Source organism: Leopardus geoffroyi, chromosome C3 (genome assembly GCF_018350155.1).
Source record: "Leopardus geoffroyi isolate Oge1 chromosome C3, O.geoffroyi_Oge1_pat1.0, whole genome shotgun sequence".
Classification (NCBI taxonomy): Eukaryota; Metazoa; Chordata; class Mammalia; order Carnivora; family Felidae; genus Leopardus; species Leopardus geoffroyi.
The window spans coordinates 32,479,846-32,502,697 of record NC_059338.1 but is presented as its reverse complement, the minus strand read 5'-3'; the positions used below and the strand labels follow the sequence as shown (position 1 = coordinate 32,502,697).

Here is a 22,852-nt window from a genome sequence, read left to right as displayed (position 1 = left end):
GCTGCGAAAACGGACCGAAATAAGGCGGGGGGTGGGGGTGGGGGTCTGGAGGAGAGAGAGAGAGAGAGCCAAGGGGACCAAGATGGGAAGGGAACCGTCGCGGGCGAGGGGAACTTAAAGGTAAAGTAGTGGAACTAGTCGCCGGTGGGACTGGCCCCCGAAGCCAAGTGTTCGAGTGGAACCAGGGTCTCTGTCCTGGGTGCTCTGCGCCACATTCCGGGATTTGGGACGGAAAGGGAAAGCCAGCGGGCTTGGATTCGTGCCTCCGGCTGGATCCCTTACCACCCCTAAGCCGTGTGGCGGAGCTTGCGGGTCTGGTGAAGAGGTGGTCCCCCCTCCCACCCCGCACAGCCTCAGGCGCCCCAGTCCCACACTAGTTTCTCAGGCGGCTGATGCGAGCGCAGGCGCCCCGGCCCTCGGCGCCCTCAGCCCACGCACCGCGCAGGAGCCGCGCGGGTGGCACCGCGGGGAGGGGCGGGAGGGAGGGCCGCTCGGGCACCCGGACCCCGCAGCCCCGAGCCGCCAATCTCGCTGCTCGCACGCCCTTCCCGCACTCGCGCAGGAGCCTCCCAGCAGCCCCCCGCTCCTCCCCCCCCCCCCCCCCGTCGCCGATTGCGAGGAGCGCACTGGGTGGGGGAGTGAGTAAATAATTGGCCAGAGGCCCGGCTTCCCGGTTCTCGCTCTGCTTCCCCGAGGCCCGACTGCGCCCGGGGCCGCTGGGGCGACGCAGCCCCCTCGGGAACCTGACACCAGGTAACCTGGCCCCCGCCCCGTCCCGGGTCTGGGAGTCTGTCTGTGACCCCGAGAATGCTCATCCCCCAAGGTTTGAGTCGGTTTTCTCCCGGTTAATCGCCATCAGCACCTCCTAGCCGGGGCCGGTGGGAGAGACACCTCCAGCCCCCGCGCTGACCCGACTGGGAATGCCGCTGTAGTGCGCCGAGTGCACCTCAAAGTGCTGGGTCCCCGGCGCCCAGCCCGGGAGCGCCCAGAGTGAAGAAGGACCGGGAGGGGAAGGCGGGGATGCGGCGGGGGAGCAATCAATGGCTTAGCCCGGCTTCCCGCAGGAGCTACCGCCCATTCACGGTCTATGCAGGCACCAGCTGGCGGCAGCATCTTTTAGGTACGAGCTCCAGGAAGGCAAAGGCCTGCTGGGGGGCCGGGAGCCCAGGGCGCGCCGCGGGACCCCAGCACCCCCGCTGCGCCCAAGCCTCAAGATGCTCTGGGCTTTATGAGGTTCAGTTACAGCCGAGTCCTCCATTAACACCTCCCCTGATTATTGAGAGGCTGGAAGGGCTGAACGCAGCCTCAGAGCGCGTCTCAGCGCACCAGCCCGCGTCTTTGCCCTCTGCCCACCCCTTCCTCCTCCTCCCGATTTGGAAGCATAAACTGAAAATAAAAGACAGGTGGAAGGAGCTGCGGGTCAGAGGTGAGGGATTCGGGTCAATTCCGAGAGAGACAGACAGACAGAGAGCGCGAGCGAGCTTGATTTCCACCCAACGGGTTATTTATTTGGATTAGCAGAGGAACCCTCTGCCAAGACCTGGGGACCAGCCCGCACCTCTGGCCGCAGCCTCCCGCCCTCCCTCGCCGAGGATCAGGTTCTTGGGGGGAAACGTCTGGACCTCAAGGTAAGATCCCCACGGGGGTTGTCTCCTAGGAGCAGTTCTCCGGCCTGGGTGTGCGCCCGGACGGCCGGGCGCCCCAGGAGCGTCCCGAGCACTAGCGGAGGCAGGCCGGGCTTCACTCGTAGCTGCCCGACGCCCGAGGTCGCGGCGGGAGGAGCGGTTCCCACGCACCATCCCAGCGGGGTGGTAGACTGCGCCCGGGGCCCCGGGCCGCACCGCCCGGCTGACGCGCGGCTTTTCTCTGCCAATGCAGCCACCATTACAGCGTGATCAACTCCTTTGGCTCTAAGAATGCTGAACGGCACCACTCTAGAGGCAGGTGAGTTACACACCAGTTTCCTTCTCGTGTCCTCTGCCCTTTCTCTTGGGCTGCTGTGCACATCGGTGAGTGTGTGTGTTGTGTGCGCGCACACGCGTGTGAGCGCCTTCACTGGGTGGAAGAAAGAGGTGTGTGTGTGTGTGTGTGTGTGTGTGTGTGTGTGTGTGTGTGTTAGAAATTAAACCACGTTTAGAAGGCTCTAAAATGTAGTCTCGTTCAGTCTCCTGCCAAGATTCCTGAAAGCTGCGTTTCCCTCCTTTTGCCTTTTTTTTTTTTTTCGAATGTCTTTGACTTTTTTGAGGATGGAGAGGGGGACGTGGAGGTCACGGTGGTGCTGAGCCCCGAGTTATCCGTGGCGGCGAGAGGGATGCGCTCTCGACCCTCCCCGATGCTGCTGGGGGCGTTTCCCCACCGGAAGGGATGGGGGGGGGGGGCAGGGCTGACACCGCTGCTCACCTGTGTAAAGCTTAACTGGAAACTGGCTTCCCGGACATTTTTTGTTCAATGCAAACCCGCGCACCAGTTCCGGCGCGCGACCTCAGAGGCCGTGGTGCGGGACATCTCCCTTTATTCCTCGGGCGGCTGAGGGCCAGCGGCGCGGCAAATGTCAGGTAAAAGGGCTTCAGATTTCGGACGTGGCATCCGTCCACCCCCCCCCCCCCGGAAAAGAAGCCAGGGGCCACGGAGGAAGGAGATTTGAACTGAGCGAACGATGGGCAGGTGGCTTTGAGGGTGCCGACAAGGTGCGTGGTTCAGAGAGCGCAGAGGGGCAGGGCTGTGGGGCTCTAACGGCGCGTAGCTGGGGCGCGGCCCTGGGTCTCCCCTCGGCGCAGGAGGACTCCCCCCGGCCCAGCTCCGCTCAGCCCACTCCCATCTGTCTGGAGGGAGGCCCTCCTAGCAGGACTGAGTCAGAGATGCTCCCGTGCTGCAGCGCCCGTCTGGACCTGTTTGAACGTAGAGATTCCCTATGCGCACCGACTAGAAAAGACCCGGTGGCTCGGGAACATCCGCTGACCGTCCGCCCAGCGCAGCCAGGGTGACAGCACTGAGTGAGCGGTGCCTAACCCCAGACGATGTTGATTTCCCCGGGCCCTGGGACGTTCTCAACAGTGCCAAAAGCCAGACACTGCTTCCCGAGCTGCACCTTTCAGACCAAGGGGGCTCCTCAAACAGTTCAACTGGGTCAGGAGGAAAGGTGACCTCTGCCTTTTTAAGGGCAAACCCAGGGCACAGGATCTTGGCCTCCAAGGTTCAGATATAAAGAGAACTTGAGTTGCCTATCTTATCAAGAGATGGGTCTGCTGGGGTTTTCCCTCTCTGGTTGCTCCCAGGGCAGAGCAATGCATTTCCTTTATTTCCTGTCTCTTGCTCTCTGAGGAGTTTTTCTGGGCAGGTGTCTGGGACAAAGTTGCCCCTTTTATGGAGATTCCAGGACCCTGAACCCTTCGTCCCTACTCTTCTGCCCTGCTAGAGACCAACCGCCCGCTCTTCTGAAAGCTGCAACAGTAGCCAGATGGATGGATCCTGGAGCACTGAAAAGAGTGAACTGCGTGTGCCCAATTGTGAGGAGGGCTGCACCTGGCCAGGGTTCTGCCCCACTGCTCCAAATACAGCTTTGAGTTCAGAGAGGAGAGTTGACATCCTATTATGGGCCCCAGGTGGGGGGAGCCCACTGCACCTGTCCCATTTAGACAGGCGGAGCCCCAGGAAATGAACCAGGGAACACTCCGACTTTTAGAGAGCACTCTCGGGCTATTCTGAGGGACGACTGGCTCCAGTCCCTCCTCACCATAGGTGAAAGAAGTCTGAGCTACAAAGATGCTCTCCTTAAAGTGCTTGCTGTCTTTTGTGAATAAGGGGTAGTAAGGGGGGCCCTCTTAGGTATCTTTCAAGAGCTCCAAGACAAAAAGGATACACCCAGTTCTTGGAGCATTCCCCACCCCCCCCCCCATGGGCTTCTTCAAGGAAATGTGAGAGGAGGCAGAGCTGGGTGGATGGGGAGTAATTTCTGCAGGATTAAAAAGGACCTCCCAAACTCCAGCAGCACCCCCTGCCCCACCCCTAGCTTTCTAAAAACTTCCTACATTGGCTGCGAAGGAAGACTCCTGGCAGTTGGCTTCTATATGGGAAGTAGCAACTCCCACCGGGTGTAGGAACTTATAACCTGAGTTTATAAGAAAAAGCAGGCATAGCTGGGATCCAGCCCCAAAGACTATTGTAGAAGGGGGTCTGCCCTGCCAGTACCTGATAGATGATTAACAAATACTTGTGGAAAAGAAGAATGAATGGATGGGTGGATGGATGGGTGGATGTGTGGATGGTTTACATCATTTCTGTGATTGGCTTCCTTGGAGACTTCACCGAACTCTGGCTTTTTCTTGCAGTTGTTTGTTAAACTTTCCCTTCATAGAGTCTCTAAAGTTTCATCTCTTGCAAGAATAGGGTGGTATTCTTGGGTTCTTTGTTTTTGCTGACCCGGACCAAAATCCAATAACAGCCAAGCCAAATTCCAAACACCCCCATTTTGTAGGTGGTGATGGGGGCGAGCGGTGATGGGGGTGATGGTGAGAGCGGCAGTTTAGTCCAGAAACTAGACAAAGTCAGTCCCTGGATTGAGGTCCCAAATTTACTTTTTCCTTGGAGCTTCCTTGGGTTAACTAACCGACTTTCTTCTCAGAAACCCCTCCTCTTTCTTCTTCTCCTCCTCCTCCTTGGGGTCTGAGTCCATTTAGCTGTTGACTTGTGGGAAGGCAATCTGCCCCTTTGTGAGAGGACCTGCTGTCTCTGAAAGGGTTGCTGGTCCCAGCCCCTCCTTGGGGCCCTTCATTTGTGCACGTGGGTTTGAAAAGCTCATTGATTTCCATCCAAAGGGGCTAATTACATTACTTACAGTAAATAGCAGCCCTGCTGTCCAGTAGGGCTGCCAAAGTAGGGGGGGAGGAGGTCTCCAGCTTAGTTCACTTGATTGGCTTCATTTTTGTGTGAAATTGTGTTTTATGAGCTGTATTCTGGCACCCGGAGGACTGTAACAGCGTCCAGTCTGCAAATAACATTATTTTTGACCCTGAGAAAAGAGCAAGGGGAAGCAGTGGAGTCTTGGGTTTCATGGAAGAGGTGACTCCAGCAGCTTCAGAAGGGGAAGCTTTGGGACAGGAAGTCAGACTGCTGCAGAGAGTAGCTCCCTTCCTCCCTCCATTCTTGTCTGCCTGCCTGCCTTTTTTTCCTTCCTTCCTTCCTTCTTTCCTTCCTTCCTTCCTCTCCCTCTCATTTTCATTCTCTCTCATTTCTTCCCATCCCTTTCTCTTTCTTTTCTTTTCTTTTCTTTTCTTTTCTTTTCTTTTCTTTTCTTTTCTTTTCTTTTCTTTTCTTTTCTTTTCTTTTCTTTCTTCCTTCCTTCCTTCCTTCCTTCCTTCCTTCCTTCCTTCCTTCCTTTTCTTTCTTTCTTTCTTTCTTTCTTTCTTTCTTTCTTTCTTTCTTTCTTTCATCTTTCCCTCCTCTTTCTCTCCCTCCCTGTCTCCCTTCATCTTTCCAAATTGGGCCGCTGTTCCAAGTCAGTTTCCCTAGAGGGAAGCAAGTCTGCCACCAGCATACCCCTCTGAGGTATCCAGGATGTGTCGGGACGTGAGCCATTCCTGGGAAAGCCGATGGGGGTGGTGGGAAACAGGCAGGCACTAGGGAGGAAAGAAGCAGAGAGCAGCCCCAGCTTCCTACTTTCCCTGCTTAAAGCTGGGCTGATTCCTGCCGCTGCTGTGCGCTTCGGGCCCCTAGGGGGCTTCTGGTGGCTTGCATGAATCGACAATATCGGAGTATTGTGGACACTTTTTAATAGGGCCAAGGAGGGGCCACCGCTAACGGGAACAGAGGGAGACAGAACAATCCCGCCTCTTGTGAGGCGCAGGTCTGCCATTCTGCTTGTCAGCTCTCACCTTCCCCTCCTCCACCGCGAGGAGCCCCTTTCACATCCTCCTAAAATTGCGGCACATCCAGTTTTACAAGTCCCCATTCGACAAGGGCAGTGGGAACAGCACGCAACAGGGCAGGCACCTAGTCCTTCAGGGTCCTCCTCTTGCTGCCCGCATCGACAGGTTTCAAGGGGGACCCTGGGATCCCCAGCAGATTACCTGCAAACCTGAATTGGGTAAGAGAACACCTCACCCCACGTCATGGTTCAGTTGAGTACTCCCCACTACAAGTCCATGCCTCTTTCTCTACATTCATTTTTCAAAGAAAAGCTTTTTGGCCACCAATAGCCAGAATCTTAGGTTCTCCTAGCCTGTTTTTCACTTTGGGGGGGGGGTGGTGCTCCAGGCTCTGGTAGGGTGGAGGGCCTCTAGGAGAGGTGAGGAGACCTGTTTTTAAAAAGTGAGTTGAAGAAGATGGGAAGAGAGGAATCTCTGTTTAACATTTACTTATTTGGGAGCCCCTGCAAGCTAGGGACCGTAAAAGTCCACAAAGAGGAAACCCAAAGTTTGGAGCTGACATTCTGTGTGCCTTGAGCTGGGGTCTGATCTTGAACTTGGACCAAATAGATGGGCTTTCTGCCTCCTGCACAAGGGGGGGGGGGCAATATGGGCTCCTTTTCCCCTTTAAAACATGATTACTGGGAACTCTTGGAAGGATGTGTGTGTGTGCTTGTGTGTGTGTGTGTGTGTGTGTGTGTGTGTGTGTGTGTGTTGGGGGGGAAGTAAATGCCCCCTCCTACTCCCCCCCCTCCAGCCCCCTCCCCTTTGTAATGTTTGTCCCTGCTTGCCCATCACCAGGGGGTTGAGAGGAGTGTGACAGGTCTTTGTTGTCTGAATAAAAATCCGTGGCAGCTCCAGGGAGAGAACTCCTCCTACTAAATTATCAAAAATGGGCTGGCTTTAGTCTCTTAACAAATTGGACACAGCTACGGCAGGAGCAGTCCCCAACCCAACCTACAGGCACTGGGAACTTGCAAGCAGCCAGGGACCGCTGAAAATAGCACTTCTTTTTCTTTCTTTGTGTTCGAAACTATTTTCTTTCTTCGCCAGATTTTGTTTTCCTCCCCCCGCTGCAGTGTTGTTTCCCATTAGTAATTCGATCTCTCAGAGCAGTAAGATTCGCCTTCTTCGTCTCCTTTCCCCTCCGCCCCTGTTTGTTTGTTTTCTGCACATCTCCTTCAGGGAGACGCTGGGGTTCCCCCCCCCCCTTCTTTTTTTCTTTTCCGAGCAGACCAATTTCCACTCCGTCTGCCTCTTTCTTCTTCCCTCTCTCCCTCTTGCCCTCTGTCCCGGAGCGCCTCTGCGCTCCTCCAACACGCAGCTCTCTGCGGTCCCTTCTGCTTCTTCACTCGGATGAGCTGAGAGCCGCGGGCGTGTGTATATGGAAATAGTGGGGTGCCGAGCAGAAGACAACTCGTGTCCTTTCCGTCCCCCAGCCATGCTCTTCCACGGGATCTCCGGAGGCCACATCCAAGGTATCATGGAGGAGATGGAGCGCAGATCTAAGACCGAGGCCCGCCTGGCCAAAGGCGCTCAGCTCAACGGCCGCGACGCGGTAAGGAAGGGCCCCCTCGGCGGCGGGAGGCAGGCGCCCCTGCGCGCTCGGCGAAGCCGGGTCTCCATCGCTGGCCGGCCGAGTTGAGGATGGAGGGTCCCAGGGAACGTCCGTTCCCGGCTGTCGGGTGGGTTTTCTCCGCGCCCACTGCCTGCCGGGCTAAGAAACGGCCGCCTTTCTGGCTTGAAATGTCTCCGCGACCGAGACCGTGAGCTCGCAACTCTCTGCCGCAGCTGTTCGCGGCAGAGCAGGGAGGGCCGGGAGTGAGAGGATGGGGATGTCCTCTTCTGCAGCCCCCAACCTCTGGTCTCCGCTCCCCCCAGACTGCGGGCGCCTCCCCGGCGAGGGTGGCGGCCGGGAGGGCGAGCTGGGCGCGGGCAACGCGCGGACGGCGCGCGCAGCCGGGGCGTCCGGGCCAAGCAGGAGCCCAGGTGGCTCTAGTCTCTGGGTGTGGTGACCGGACCTTTGGAGAGGACTCGGACTCAACTGGGCCACCTTCAGTTCTCGGGACGCTCGGAGCTCCGCACTGCCTAAGCCGGCGATTTTCGGGGTCTCGGGCAGCCCGGCTCGGCCCCTCTAGCGAAGCAGGACGGCGTTCAACTTCCGGGCCGGGCGGGTGGAACGTGCAGGGGGAAACCTAATAAAAATCCGGAGGAGCCGGGCACCTAGCCCCAGCGCGAGAGCTTCGGAGCCCTTGAGCGGTGTAATCAACGACCACTGTTACCGCTATTCATATTAATGAAAGTCATGTCCGATTAATAAAGAAAACCAATTAATAGTCTATGTGCTTCCCTTTCCCACTTACGAGCCGGGAGGGGAAAACTGCAGAAGTCTCCGGAAATGATTTCAGCCAAACAGAGCTGTGCACATCCTTTGGCAACACACCGGGGATTGTAGCGCAAACTAAGCCGGTACTCTGCCCCGAGCGCGTCAGTGGTGTTTTGGGTTCCACCAAGTAGCCGAGCTCGTGGGTGTTTCCACATTTGCAACATGAATTCTGTACCGGGGAGGAGGTGGGGGCTGGTCTGAGTAAAGGACGGGACTTTACTTTTCCAGGCCCGCCAAAGTTTTGTGGGGAAGTCCAACCCATTCCTGCTAGTCTTGAGGGAGATGTCCAGCGGTTACCTCCTTCTTTTTTCTTTTTCCTTGCTGTGACTATCTTGTCTAAAAACAAAAAGCAGCAACCCAAACTCTAATTGCGTGGCGGGGCTGGGCTGGTCAAGGTGAGGTTTCCTCATCCTCGGTCGTGTCGGTGGGTCAGCCGGCGGGAAGCTTAACCTGGCCACTAAAGAGATTTTCAGGACACAGATCTCCTGGGTATGTTAATGCCAGGGAAAGAGGGACTGTGCAGAGGGGACCAGACAATAGACTCTTCCTGGGAACAGGCACTTTATACCCTTACTGGGGAGGGGACCGATATCCCTGAAAAACAGAGAACAGCCAAATATATCCAGATCAAAACAATGTCGACCAAATTGTGAGCACGGGTATAATAATCGCTTCCTTCCTTTTAACTTAACTCTGCCCATAGGAATTTAGAGAAATACAATGTCTTAAAAAAGTCTGTGTTCGTCCAAATCCCCTCTCCACTCCCCAGTAAAAATTTCCGTTGTTTAGTTTTGTGTGCGTTGAAAGCCACAATTTTTAGCTTGTACATGCGAATTGGGGAGCACCCGCCCAACCTCTGCTCAGTGCGGTCCTAGCATTTTAAAGAGGCTCGAGGTGGCCGACGCGTCTTTAGGTTAATAGTCCCAGGAGGATGCGCACGCCGGGTCCAGGCAGACACTACAGAAATGGAGTGAGTCGCGGCGGGGAACTTTTCCCCGACGTTTGCCTTTGCACTGTGGCCCCTGCCCCTGGAGGTGCTCCCCAAACGACTTGAGCTTCGGAGAGGCGTCTGGAAGCTGTGCGTCCCCACCGCACGTCCTCCTCAGCGGTGCGTTGTGCTTGCCTTGCAGGGCATGCCCCCGCTGAGCCCCGAGAAGCCCGCTCTCTGCGCCGGCTGCGGGGGCAAGATCTCGGACAGGTACTACCTGCTGGCTGTGGACAAACAGTGGCACCTGAGGTGCCTGAAGTGCTGTGAATGTAAGCTGGCCCTCGAGTCGGAGCTCACCTGCTTCGCCAAGGACGGTAGCATTTACTGCAAGGAGGATTACTACAGGTATTCCCGCCCCTATCGATCTCTTACGCCCTGGTACACCTGGCGCGGCCACCTGCCCGAGCCGGGGAGCCTCCCCTCGGTTCGCCCCCTTCCGCCCCTTCGGGGTACTCTTACCAATCCCGAGACCAGGGAAGTCCACTGCAGACGGGTTCGAGCTGAGCCACCCCCACCAAGGGCAGTGAGGATGGGTGGGAGGAACCCCCAAGGTCTGGAGCTGCCAGTGAATAGCACCCATTCCCGACACTGCACAGCTCGGTAGAGGGGATCTGGGGAAAGCTCGGAATCTTGAATGCACGCCTGTCTGTCGACCAACACCGAAGCGGGGTGTTCTCTCTCTCTCTTTCCGTTTACTACGAACGGGGCGAGATCCGCACCTTGGAAATGAACTGGTGGCCCAGGCGGCCGTATCCGGGTGTTATGTTTTCACAAGGGTGGCGGGAAACCGCGTAAATGACCTTGAAAAGGAATAATCGCCGTTGGTGAAACAAACCTAAGCCACTCAGTTCTGAGTTCCATTCACGGCGAGTTAGAACCCTGCTGGTCAGCCTGGAGAGTAAACTCGGGGGATGTTTTTTTGTGATGCTTCCCAGTTATTTTTCTGGGGTGGGAAAGAGAACAGTTATGTGCAAGTGACCTCGCTCTGCTCTCAATCAGAGGAGAGAGGTGATTAAAAAAGAATAAGCTTTCCTCTGCGGAGGCGTCTGTCTGAATGCTTTCACGTACACTCACACATCCATAAATAACAATAATAATAATACCACCCTTCATAGGATATTTTGTAACGGATGAAACGCTTTCCCTCGGCGTTGAAATTTAAGATTCTTTCCATAGCGTTCGAGTTAGCTAAGTGAGGGTTTTTGGTTTTGTTTTGTTTTGTTTGTTGTGTTTTTTTCCTTTTAATCTTTACAGAAAAGGAAACTGAGGATATTACCCAATTCTTCTTATTTTAATGTAAGGTTTTTTTTTTTTTTTTTTTTTTTTGTTCTGGTTCACCAGAACAGGTCAAAAAGTAAACAAAATTAATGACCAAATGCAAACGGACTCGTGTCCTCTTCTCCCGGAACCCGTGCCCGTCTTGGGCCACCGCTGACCAAACCCCAGGTGTCACGGGTGGGAGATGGCCCCGTCTTTGCCTCAACCAGCGCCCTGACTTGACGGGTTTATTTTTCCAGAAGGTTCTCTGTGCAGAGATGTGCCCGCTGCCACCTTGGCATCTCCGCCTCCGAGATGGTCATGCGCGCCCGAGACTCAGTCTACCACCTGAGCTGTTTCACCTGCTCCACGTGCAACAAGACCCTGACCACGGGCGACCATTTTGGCATGAAGGACAGCCTGGTGTACTGCCGCGCCCACTTCGAGACCCTCTTGCAAGGGGAGTATACACCGCAGCTGAGCTACACCGAGCTGGCGGCCAAGAGCGGCGGCTTGGCCCTGCCTTACTTCAACGGCACTGGCACCGTGCAGAAAGGGCGGCCCCGGAAGCGGAAGAGCCCAGCGCTGGGAGTGGACATCGTCAATTACAACTCAGGTGAGCCCTGCTACTTTCCCCTCACCCCTCCAGCCGCCCTGGCCTCTGGCTGCCCAGCGGAGGATTCCACAGAACTCCTTTCCCGTCCGAGATCTGGTGGCAAGAGGGTTTTGCTTAACACTCCCCTTTCCTCAGCACACCTCCCTTTCGCTCAGAAGGAGGAGAAAGAAGGAGAGAAACAGAGGAGAGACAGGAGAGGGGGAGAGGGGGAGAGGGAAGAGAGAGAGAGAGAGACCTTTATTTAGGTTGTGGCAAAAAACACATTCATAACCATGAGGCTGCAATGACTTCCCTCAAACAGGCAGAGCCAAATCCTTGTTGCCCATTAGTTAATGAGCCCATTAGTTTCTGGCTCCCAGTTGGAGCAAAACAGCCCCAGGGCAATTCCTGTGTGGAAGCCAAATTATAGATCCTGGAGGAGGTTTTCCTATATACTGAAAAAAAAAAAAAATCTTCAGAGCCCAACTCCAGTCTGTCTAGAGGGAGCAGAGGCTGTGGTCACCAGCCCAGAGTTAATCAGGAACACAGTTGGCAGGAGTGTCGAAAACCAAATCCCTGGTCTTGGTGAAAAAGCAGCTGTAGGGGTAGGAATCACCCTCCACAGCTGAGCTGGCCTGCCCCTTGTGTAGGTCAGGGCAGTCATCCAGCCAGCTCATTCCCTGTATGATAAACCACCAGGACCTCCAGAGCCCCTGGAAAACTGAAAGACGCTCCAGGTCAGGACCACTGAGGCAGCGCGGTGGTGTGACAGGCCACCCTTTTATCCTCCACCAGCCTTCTGTCTTAATTAAAAACGAAATGCAGGCAACAGGGCTGAGAGCACACTTTCTCCCTTGCTTTGGGAAGACATGTATCACTTATCAATATCTCTCAATCCTCCGTTCCCCATGGTTGGTAGCTTGCCCCTGCTCTGCATCCCCCAGGTGAGGATAGGGATGGACCTTGTGGAGCACGTCGAACTCCAAGCAGGAAGGAAGCTCTTCTTTAGGAGTTCCAGACACTGGGAAAAAAAGGGGGGTCTGGAAAGCCCCCAGGCTAATGCTTGGGAAACCAAGGACTGGCTTCCCATGCCCAGCCCAGCCCTGGCTGGGAATCTCAGCCGACAGTAGACTCAGGCGAGGGAGTCCATTCTACCGGAAGGGACCCGAGGGACCCTCATTGTGGCAACCCTACTCTGTTACCATGAGCACCCAGTTACCAGCCAAAGCATGGACGTGCCAGAGCACAGATCTTGCTGGTTTTTGCCTTCCAGTCCCCAGTGCCTGGTATGGTGTCTGGCCCATTGTGGCTCAAAGTTATCCAGTAGGATAAGTGATTTACCCACGGTCACACAGCCAGCGTGAACCATTTGGAACTGATAGGCCTGCTCGGAGCCCAGAGTTTCCTGGGGAAGCCTCTCAGGAAGGGCGGCTCCCCCCAGCCTTCTGCTGGGCTGCCTCCTGGGGTTCTCGGCTGCTGTAACTGAGGAGAAGGAATCCCGACCCGGCCAGCGCGGCGCGCGGCGTCCCAGGGAGATTAGCGACCAGGGAGCTCAGCGCAGCGACATTTGTCCCTAGGGGGTTCAGGCCAGGGTCGCTAGAGCAAGGGAAAAGGCCAGCCGGCTTGCTCCAGACCCCATCAGGATCGGTTTGTGGCGGGGCAGCGGCCGCAGCCCCGGGTTTTGCCAACCCCCGGCTGCGGGTCGCGGCCTGGCGCTCGTCCCTGCTGCACTTCCGCGGGGGTTTGGTTCGGGGCCACTTTGCCCAGCGCGCTCATTTCATCTCCTTTGATGCGAGGTCCCCGGAGCAGGACAGGCAGGGCACTAATTGTTCTTTATTAATAGAAGATGACATCGGAATCTCGAGCCACTCACCAAGGCCCTAATGCCCTAATTAGACAGAGACAGAGACCGAGAGGCCGGGACCCACATAACTGGAGAGTCCTTGGGAGAGAGGGAATCCCTCCGCCCGAGAAAGTGTGCAAAAAGGTGGACATTTCTAGCCACAGGGAAGCAATCCTATTTTTTCCGCTTGTTTATTTAATCTAATTTGATTTCGCCTTGGATCTTTCTTTAGTGGGAAGAGCTGGGAGCTTTAAGGACAATAGAATTTAGTGGTAGCTAGAAAATACAAATTTATGTCTTCAAAAAAAAAAAAAAAAAAAGAATGAAAATCTCCTTCCACTTAGGCCTTTAGTTTGTGTATTAATGCTACAAGGTTTCTCGAGAAAGGTGATGCTGTTTAGCTCCTGCAGGAGGAGACGGTTGCTGAGGCCTCACTACCCGGAATTTGAACATCACACGACCTCAGACTGGATATCTTTTAATTAGTATCCACCCCATCCTTTCTGGACTTTTCCTAGAGATACAAATGAATAGTACATACTTCTTTAAAATTAGATATAAATAAATAATCTAGAGAAACTGGATCAAAGATGCATGACCAGAACTCAATCCCACTGTTTAAAAAAAAAAAAAAAAAAAAAGGTTATGCATCTAACCATCTATGCCAGTTTGTTACAAAACTAGCAAAAGAAAAGCTTCAGCAAATTGAGAACATGTTAAAAGGTAGAAAATGAGATAGACCCACAGTTTTAACTCATTATTTTTGCTTTCTTTGGGTCTTATATTGCCATCTCTGCTTAATTGTAGACTAGTTTCAGAAAGAGTAGCATTGACACTAAAATGCAATCTATGAATTGATATATTTAAAAAATCCTATACATTAAATATGTTCATGGTTCAAAGACGTCCAGAGAAGATGTGAAAGGTGGCAAAGATCAGTTAGTGTTTGACATCTGGCAAATGCCTTTTAGCGAGAATATTACTAATTTAGTTAATCCTCCCTGTGCAGATCTCAGGCAGATATTTTAGAAAGAGACATAGAGAGTTTATTTGGAATCCTAGATTGAAAGGCAGCCCTCCAGAAGTGAAGATTTAGTATAGGATAGGCAGCTCCTATTTGGGTAACTTAGAGATAGTGGCGAGACTAAATTTTTGCCAGTTTTTAAAATCTGCTTTCCTTGGGTTTTCTTGGAGTCTAAAGCTCCTGATAGTTGTGAAATTAGCCTGGCACTGACCCCTAGTGGTCTCCCAGGGATCAGTTAGTTCTCAGAAGGTTACATACCTTCGGAACAGAAACTCGCTTTAGTACAGGTGACCATTATTTCATCAGTGACTGGAAAAGAAAATATTTAGATCTTCTCATTGACTTTATAATGTGTCAGATGTGTACTTATAGGTGGACATTTAAAGTAGTTTTAAAAGAGTTGTCATTCCATCTCATAATTCAGGGGGTGGGGGGAAACAAGTATACTTCTGAAGTAGACCCTGGGGAAACACAATCACTTGCAAGTTTATGTAATGCATCTGTAGTTAAACACAAACAATTTAGGATAATGCACTGAGTTACCGTGTGGAAGAAGTATATTGCTCTTTTCAGTTGAGTAATATGATAACACCGTCACAGGAAAAGCATACAGTAATATCTGTTTAATAAAGAGCTAACAATCCTTACACACTGAACCGTATACTGTGTGGAAACAAGTCCCATAATTGTGTTTAATGAATTAACGTTATCTGCTGAATTTTTAATCAGCAATAATGAATGTAGAATGCATATTTAGAAAAGCAGTTTAATCAAACTGTTCTATGATTATTTTTCATAAACTTCATTTTAAAGACTAATGAGTACATAGTGAGGTTAGGAATCACATTCATCTCTAAGAAATAATACCTTGAGTTGGGGCAGTGGCTAAGGGCGTTAGTTAAGCACTTAGTTAAGTCCTCTAAGTGTAATATTCAATCTGATGTGCTGTTCAGGAAAAGTTAAATGTTACTCACGTACGGTAAGAATGAAATCTTATTTGAAGAAGCCCCAAAGCCAGGTGTGCCTCTTTGACCATTTTGTGGTGGGTACATTTATAATCTGGTTGTGAAATATAGCTCAGTTTACTAGAGATAAATATAGTTTTATAGCAGGTCTTAAGAGGCTGTTTCATCCATTTGAGGATACGAAAGTGCAATTCTGTAGAATATTTGAACCCAACAAATCCCCCACTGGGCTAAAATAGGATAAAATGTAGCATATTCTTTCTCTTATCTCTGAGGGTATGTTACTTTTCTGGGCAGTTTAAAAGAAGGATATGTTCAACATTTGTATGTATATGGCCAACTTGGATTCCATTCGAGTTGACTTGGCTTTGTATTAATAGTCACTTGATTTTATTGATGAACAAAGATTCAAAATCTTGGTGGAATGCTTTTGAGTCCTGGCCCTGTGGTTGACTCAGGGGACCCAAAGGTGAATAATATATAATCTTTCTCTCAATGAACTCATCTGCTCTTTTGCCAGATGTGCCCTCCTACTTGTGTATCTTATGGAAATTTAAACAAAGGAAACATTAATTCATGCCTAATGTAATGTCTTCTTACAATAGAGCAAGTTTCTTGTTAAATGGATTTTGTGATGTGCCTGACTTCTTAGTTGATGGCCCAAACTACTGTTTCTGCTGATTATGCTGGTTTGCCAGAAAGTTTCAGAACATAATTCTAACCAGAGCATGGCAGGCAAATATTTTACCAAGCAGAAGAGCTAATATTAAGAAATGTTTTACTTTCTTCAGTAAAGTAGTATGCCACCAAGTAACATGATCAGGTTAATTTTAGATATTCTATTATAATGTACTAAAATGTAGGATGATCAGATCTGAAAATACATCGTATAAATACCTGAAGTAAGGATTTAAAGAAAAAAAATTTGCCATGCCCTTTAAGTTGAGAAGTTGGTTGAATCAGTAAGTATTTTAGATATTCTATTATAATGTGCTAAAATGTAGGATGATCAGATCTGAAAATACATCGTATAAATACCTGAAGTAAGGGTTTAAAGAAAAAAAATTGCCATGCCCTTTAAGTTGAGAAGTTGGTTGAATCAGTAAATATTTAGCAAAACATTTTTCATTTTGTAATCATATTTCCTACACAGAGCCAGGAGGTTATTGGAAATGACCTTTTAAATGTGCAGCTTTACATCCTGGGGATAATGACTCTCAGGCTGGTTTCAAAGTCTGGGTCGTTTTACCCTCAATGCTGAGCAGAGCTCTGCAGGGAGAGAGATGTCACCCTCTTTCTGCCAGACCAGCCAGGGGCACAGCTCAAATCCCACTCACAAACATCCACAGCAAAAAGGGCCAAGATCTGAGCTGAGGAGTAAGCACCAGCAGTGTCTCTGAACTGTGAGCTGTGGGGAGTGCTCCAGGCATGAACTGAGTGAAGAGAAGTCTGGGCTCATTCTCTTTCAGAAATATTTATTAAAATAACTCCAAGGGAAAACTGTTTTCTTCCTGGCATTGCCCTATATTAAGCAGCTATAGCTAAAAACACTCAAAAATAATATTCTTAGGATTACATAAGAAATCTACAAATTCTAATTTTGTAAAACTCTCCCCCTTCTCCAGCTACTTTCCACCTTTTTCCTGATTGGGAAGACTCGAGGAATATCAGAACAAGCTAAAAATTGGAACTGACTTAGACTCTTCCTTAGTTGGTGGGTTCTCAGAAACTCTCAGATTGGAGAGAGATGAAATGGTTTGCATATCCCTCATGACAAAGAGCAGTGCCTTCAGCGAGTATGTCTCATTTCACAAACACAGACAAAGTGTGGAGTCTCTAAAAACTGTTGTGTGCGCTGTAGGGCAGGGTGCGGTTGTGCATAAACGTATTAGAGTCTATCCTTTTTACTCCTGGGATGTTTCTTTCACACTTGCGACTTCTTCATCTTCTCGAGCTTTCCAGCAACCATTATACAAAAGAGAGGATTCATCTAACATTTTTCCATTACATAAACTTTGGTTGTGGCCACGTGAAGAGGCTGCTTTGGCTGACTTTGGTAATTAACCTCTGTCTTGTCTCGATACAGCTTATAATTGGGTGGACAGCCTTTCCCACCGTTGCTTTATTATCCTAGCATCGCACAGCCCGCTACCGCTACCGTTTTGCAGCAAGTGCGGGACTTCCCACTGAGCAGTTGTTTGTTTGTTCACTGATTCCGCAACAGGTTGTAACGAGAACGAGGCAGACCACTTGGACCGGGATCAGCAGCCTTACCCACCCTCACAGAAGACCAAGCGCATGCGCACCTCCTTCAAGCACCACCAGCTCCGGACCATGAAATCCTACTTTGCCATCAACCACAACCCGGATGCCAAGGACCTCAAGCAGCTTGCTCAGAAAACAGGCCTCACCAAAAGAGTTTTGCAGGTAAGAAACCTCCATCATTGGCTGTGTATAAATCTCCCTTACCCTTGCCAGTAAAAACAGTTCTCTTCCCTGTTTAGAGCAATACAGATATTTCCTGTACTGCTTTTCATTAGTTTACCTTAGTTATCTCCCCAGAGGGTGTGAGGAAATTTTGCAGGGGCTTCCGGGAGGGTGCCCAAAGAGAGACCCAGGATCTTCTGAAATGCAGCCACATTCTTCCTTCCTATCGATGGAGAGATGGGGCCACCCAAGCCAGCACAGCTCACCTCACTGCTCTGCTAATGTGGGTGATGTTATTTGTACAAGTTGTGGCTTTAGAGATTTCCATTCACGTTAGGCTTAGTGCACAGACTTGAGGGGGACCCGCTGGTGCTGTTTTACTTCAGCAAACTCTTGGCAGCCTCACTCACATGCCATGACCTTCCAAATTCAGATCGACCCCCCCCCCTTTTTTTTTTCATTTTTTCAACTCCGGAAAAGCCACAGCCATGGTTAATGTGTCTCAGCAACCAAGTGTAGCAAGAATTTTCCCATTTTAACAAACTGTAGAGCAAAACTAAATACTGAGAGTTAGACCTGCTGTCCAATTGTTTTTCTAAACTTGTAAGGGTAAGAGTATACAACTCATGAAATTATAGTGGGTTGCGGTGGGTCACCCATGGTCTTCTTCTACTTCTCAGTGACAAAGAGCAGGCATTTAAAATTCCACTGACCAGTTTCTGGCTGCTTGGGGTCTGTGGCCCTGGGTTTTTCCTATGTGGAGAATAGTTATCACGTGTCAGACTCAAGAACAGCCTGAAATCTGTTTCAGTGATGTTCATTTCATAGGAGTCCTTCTTACTTTGTGAAACTTTCAATGACCCTGCCTTTCCTCATTCTCAAAAGATAACAAACACTTAAGGAACCAGGATATAGTTTCCCCCTTGTATCTCTGTGCCTTCATGTCTATGGTATCTCCACTTAAGCATCAGTTGTCCCAAGTGGCACTTGTTAGTGCTGGGGGGATATATACAGTTGAGAGGGAGTACCCATAGTATTACTTGAAATACTCTGTTAAAAAAAAAAAAAAAAAGCCAAAAACCAAAAACAACAAAAACAAAAACAAAACAAACCCCAGCCCTTCTCTCCCAAGAAAAATAAAAACAATTATATTTAAAAAGAAAACATACTCTCAAAAAAAGAAAAAGAAAAAAGAAAAAAGAAAGCAAGCAAGAAAAAAAAAAAAAGAAACAAAAAGGAAAGACAAAGAGAGAGAGAGAAACAAAAGAAGTCTAAAATAAACATCGGTAAAGAAATCAATTGGGATTGGTTTGCAGGTTTGGTTCCAAAACGCACGAGCCAAATTCAGAAGGAACCTTTTGCGGCAGGAGAATGGGGGTGTTGATAAAGCTGATGGCACGTCGCTTCCGGCCCCGCCCTCAGCAGACAGCGGCGCTCTCACTCCACCCGGCACAGCGACCACTTTAACAGACCTGACCAATCCCACTATCACTGTAGTGACATCCGTGACCTCTAACATGGACAGCCACGAATCCGGAAGCCCCTCACAAACTACCTTAACGAACCTTTTCTAACATTGGTTTTTGTTTTTGTTTTTGTTTTTTCATTCTTCCTCTTCTTTTTATTATTATTCTAATTATTATTATTTTATTATTTACAAGAGTTTTTTTTTTTTTTTTTCTAACCCACAAGATATTTGGGAAATAAAAGCAACAGCTTGGTGTGTAGCATCTGCAGCCACTTGGCAAATGAGTTTACAGAATTGTCTCCTTTACAAAGTGTTTTTTTTTGTTGTTGTTGTTTTGGTTTTGTTTTGTTTTTTGTTTTGTTTTGTTTTTGTCTACAATGTGTATTTGGATTTTTTTTAAAAAATTAATTAGAGCTTTCAGTTGGTAAGGAGAGTTTTTGAATTATTCTAATAAGTGCCTCTTAAAATTGTATGTTACTTATTTCCAGAATCTCGAAGAAAAAAAAAAAAGTGGTATGATAATGGGCAAATAATCATATTCCCAATTAAATGATTAGGTTAATAAAGAATCAGATAATTAAAGTTATTTTTTAAATCTTGCGATTGTATGTATACTTATGGAATTTTGAAAACTTCACATTGTTTTTTTTTTAATTTTAAAAGTGAAAAAATGTTTTGATTATTCTTTCATCTTACAAATGAGGAATGTGATTAAACAAAAAGCATTAACTATAGCAGCTCTAAATATTAAAGATTAATTAGGTGAGAAATCTGTTCTAGCAATGTGACTTTTCCTTCTTTTTAGGGGTGTACATCCCAGGTACACTTGTTAGTTATTTGCTTTTCATCATTTGAAAAATATTTAAACTCCCTGTGTATCTATGAAAATTCCATATAGAGATTGAAATTCTATACTTTTAACCTAAAGCTAAAAATGATAGTTCTAAAACCATTCTTTCTAAATTAATTTTTTTTTCCTAGGGAAAATGGAAATAAGCAAAATATAATTTTTTAAGAAGTTAAAAAAATCAGTATAATTTAATTAATAGCTCTATTAATTGGCTTCAGCTGTACCATGATATTGTATCTGGCATTCTATATGAATTATGTTAAAAAAGAAAACCTTAGTAGACTAATATCGACAATGAGAATTCTTTGGTTTGTTTTGCTTTATTTTACTTTGGCATAGGTTGATATATTTGTCAGAAAAAAAAAAAACTTTTCTGGCATTACAGATTTAAAGTTATTAGTCTTAAAGTAGATAAACTCAGAAGCCTCGTGGATGCTGATCTGAATATATTTCCTAGTTTACAGTAGCATTATTTTTCTTTTAATTTAAGCTAAAATCTTAATGGTCTGGGCAGTGGTGAATGTTCATCTATACGCTTCTGTTGTAGTTAAATACCAATTAGATTGTGGATTTCCTAAAAAAAATAAAAAAGAAGTCAAGATATATGTCTTGCTTTAGTGGATTGTTAAGAATAACTTTGCACATATTCTCCACTTTTTGGACCCCTTAAATCTCCTTTGGTGGTCGAAGTGGCTATTTAATAGATTTTAAAGGTGTCCTTCTGGCTGTATAAATGTGTGGTTACATATTGACAGTTCACTGCCCACATTAAAGTGCATTATTGTAACTTTTGCTCAGGGTCTTTAGAAAATTAGCACAGAAAGTAGCTTATTTTTTAAAAAAAAAAGATGATGGAAGATAAGTTAACACTGTAACAGAAGAAAGGTGTGATTGCCATTATATATTTAGCAAGTGTGGTTATCATCTTATATGGAGCTTAAATCTTGACTTTTCATATTTCTATTACATTTTGGGCATTTACCACTAACCAGACCAAACAACCTTGGTAAGGCTGAGATCTTATTAATACACTTTTACAGGTAAAATATGGATACATATAAATTTTGTTCTTTGACAGAACAATGTATGGTACTATAGATCTACTTTATTAAGTAGACTAATTATAACTCAGTTCTCCTACGTGCCTTATGATATAACTTGGAAGTGAGTTTGTGAAAAATCAGGATATATGTGTTGTTTGTTAAATTAACTGTTTTAAGCCCTTTTGACACCTCACTAGTTTTGTACTGTTTTACCTCTTATTTCCGAAACTCTTTTTATGGTGTATCCTGTTAGAGGGGACAGACATGTCATAGAAAGCAGTTGTGCACTCTTTCAAATATAGTTGATAAATTCAATAATCTTATATATTGAGCTTCGTGTTTATAGTACAGTAAGTGGTCTAGCAAAATTGTCCATGTTTCTTTGTTTATTGATAAATGCATTGTATAGAAACTATTTCCCCTAAATATTTATGGACCAAACAATTGTGATATATCCTATTAAATTTGTGTGAATAAACCATTTTGAATCTAAGGAGTTTTATTTCCCATCAATTTAAGGTTTAACTGTACTAGTGTGTTTCCAATATCTATATGTAAAAGCTATTAAAGTGGGAATACAAACAATTTTTAAATATTCAAACATACAAATAGTTTTCAGATTTCCAAACTTCTGATTCATTTTAAATGTACACACCGTTGCATATGCAATGTAATTCAACCTCGAATTACCTTTTAATATATTTTCTTATAATAAAAGTAATGCCCCACCGATTTGACTCCGCCCAATTTTTAGAATTAAAAAAAAAAAGATAATTAGCAGACAAAGTAATTGCATGAAAAGGAACTTAACTATGATTAAGATTTAATGTTAGGTCTATTGAGCACAAATGGATATTTGTAAATCAAAATAGAAATTGCAGACCCCTAAAAGCCAAGTTGCTCTGTAGTTAATAAATTGTCACTATGATTTTTTTCAGGGAGAACAAATCTTGGGGCATTACAGCCAAACATCCCGACGTTTGAAAATTCCCTAAAGTATTAAAAGAAGGGGAAAAGTTTGATCGGAAATCCACTGCAGTGAAGACAAAGACAATATTAGGTTATGATAATCATACATTTTAAAATCTATTGAGCCAAAAAAAAAAAAAAAAAAGAGAGAGAGAGAGAGACAGAGAGAGACTTAAATGTCATTTACTGAATGTTAACAAAAATTCTGTTCTTTATGGTGTCTAACACAAATGGAGGCTTAAAGTTATGTGGTTTAAAACAAAATTAGTTAAGCCGTGTATAAACCAGAGCAACCTGGCAGTAATATGCCCACCCCATATTTGAAGAAAATTATTATTGCTAAAAAATCCCACACATTTGTCAAGCACAGTAGTTGTAAAATAAAGTCCAAAAACATTCATTTCACCTGCTTGCTAATGTGTATTAGTCCTATCTGTTGATGGCATTTTCCAATTGTAAATTCAAAGAAAAGCTATCACTCACTTGAGAGTATAGGAATCAAAACCCAGTAATTTTAGTATTATTGTTTATTACTTCCTTTTTAAACAGAAATCTCTGCATGCACTTTTACATCTGTCACTCCTAGTGTACATCTCTGTATGATGACTTATCTTTGCTGTTTCTTGTATGATAAATAGCTTTCATTAATAAACATTTTATTTGATGCGAACATAGTTAACTTTATGTTAAATACACACTGTTGAAATTACTTTTGAACACTGTCTTAAGAGGCAGCACGATACATTTCCAACTTGTTATACTTAGTAAAAAAAAAAAAAAAAAAAAAAAAATCCAAACAATATAATGAGGTTAAATTCTGGTAGTCTAGGATAAAATGACTTACTTGGTTTTTAACTTTTCATGACTTTTTATTTGTTGTATTCAATTGGCCCATGTATTAAAAATTACCAAAAAAAAAAAAAAAAACCCACAGAGAAAACACAAATTACAACAAAAAATAAACCTTAGACTAAACTATCATGTAAAATTTCAGCAACGTTTTTAGATTATTAGGGTAAAATTTATAGATCCTGTGTAAGTTTACATGTTTGCTATGCAATGAGCAAATTTATTGAAGTATACAAATATATTCTGAACTATGGAAAGATCCAATCTTTGCATAGTTCAAATTAC

The 22,852-nt window shown here is 47.1% G+C and overlaps 1 protein-coding gene across 4 annotated transcripts; it reads left to right on the top strand.

Moving 5' to 3' along the window:
* Positions 1-677: 677 nt before the first annotated feature.
* LHX9 (LIM homeobox 9) lies at positions 678-22,388 on the top strand. 4 transcript variants are annotated; one of them, XM_045456659.1, is made up of 8 exons: positions 678-753; positions 1,519-1,628; positions 1,879-1,944; positions 7,343-7,461; positions 9,420-9,622; positions 10,795-11,150; positions 17,186-17,388; positions 18,705-21,230. In XM_045456659.1, exons 3-8 carry the CDS (start codon positions 1,917-1,919, stop codon positions 18,960-18,962), a joined length of 1,167 nt encoding a protein of 388 aa, XP_045312615.1. In that variant the 5' UTR covers positions 678-753; positions 1,519-1,628; positions 1,879-1,916; the 3' UTR covers positions 18,963-21,230. The 4 variants fall into 4 exon arrangements, with proteins under 4 accessions (XP_045312615.1, XP_045312614.1, XP_045312616.1 ...); XM_045456660.1 differs by lacking the exons at positions 678-753; positions 1,519-1,628; positions 1,879-1,944 and adding an exon at positions 6,731-7,018; XM_045456658.1 differs by lacking the exons at positions 678-753; positions 1,519-1,628; positions 1,879-1,944 and having other exon boundaries at positions 6,730-7,461.
* Positions 22,389-22,852: the final 464 nt, after the last annotated feature.

Coding starts and splice junctions, on each gene's coding strand:
- LHX9 (XM_045456658.1), top strand. CDS start 7,288: ATGGAAATAGTGGGGTGCCGAGCAGAAGACAACTCGTGTCCTTTCCGT. Junction 7,462..9,419: donor AGCTCAACGGCCGCGACGCG/GTAAGGAAGGGC, acceptor CTTGCCTTGCAG/GGCATGCCCCCGCTGAGCCC. Junction 9,623..10,794: donor TGCAAGGAGGATTACTACAG/GTATTCCCGCCC, acceptor TTATTTTTCCAG/AAGGTTCTCTGTGCAGAGAT.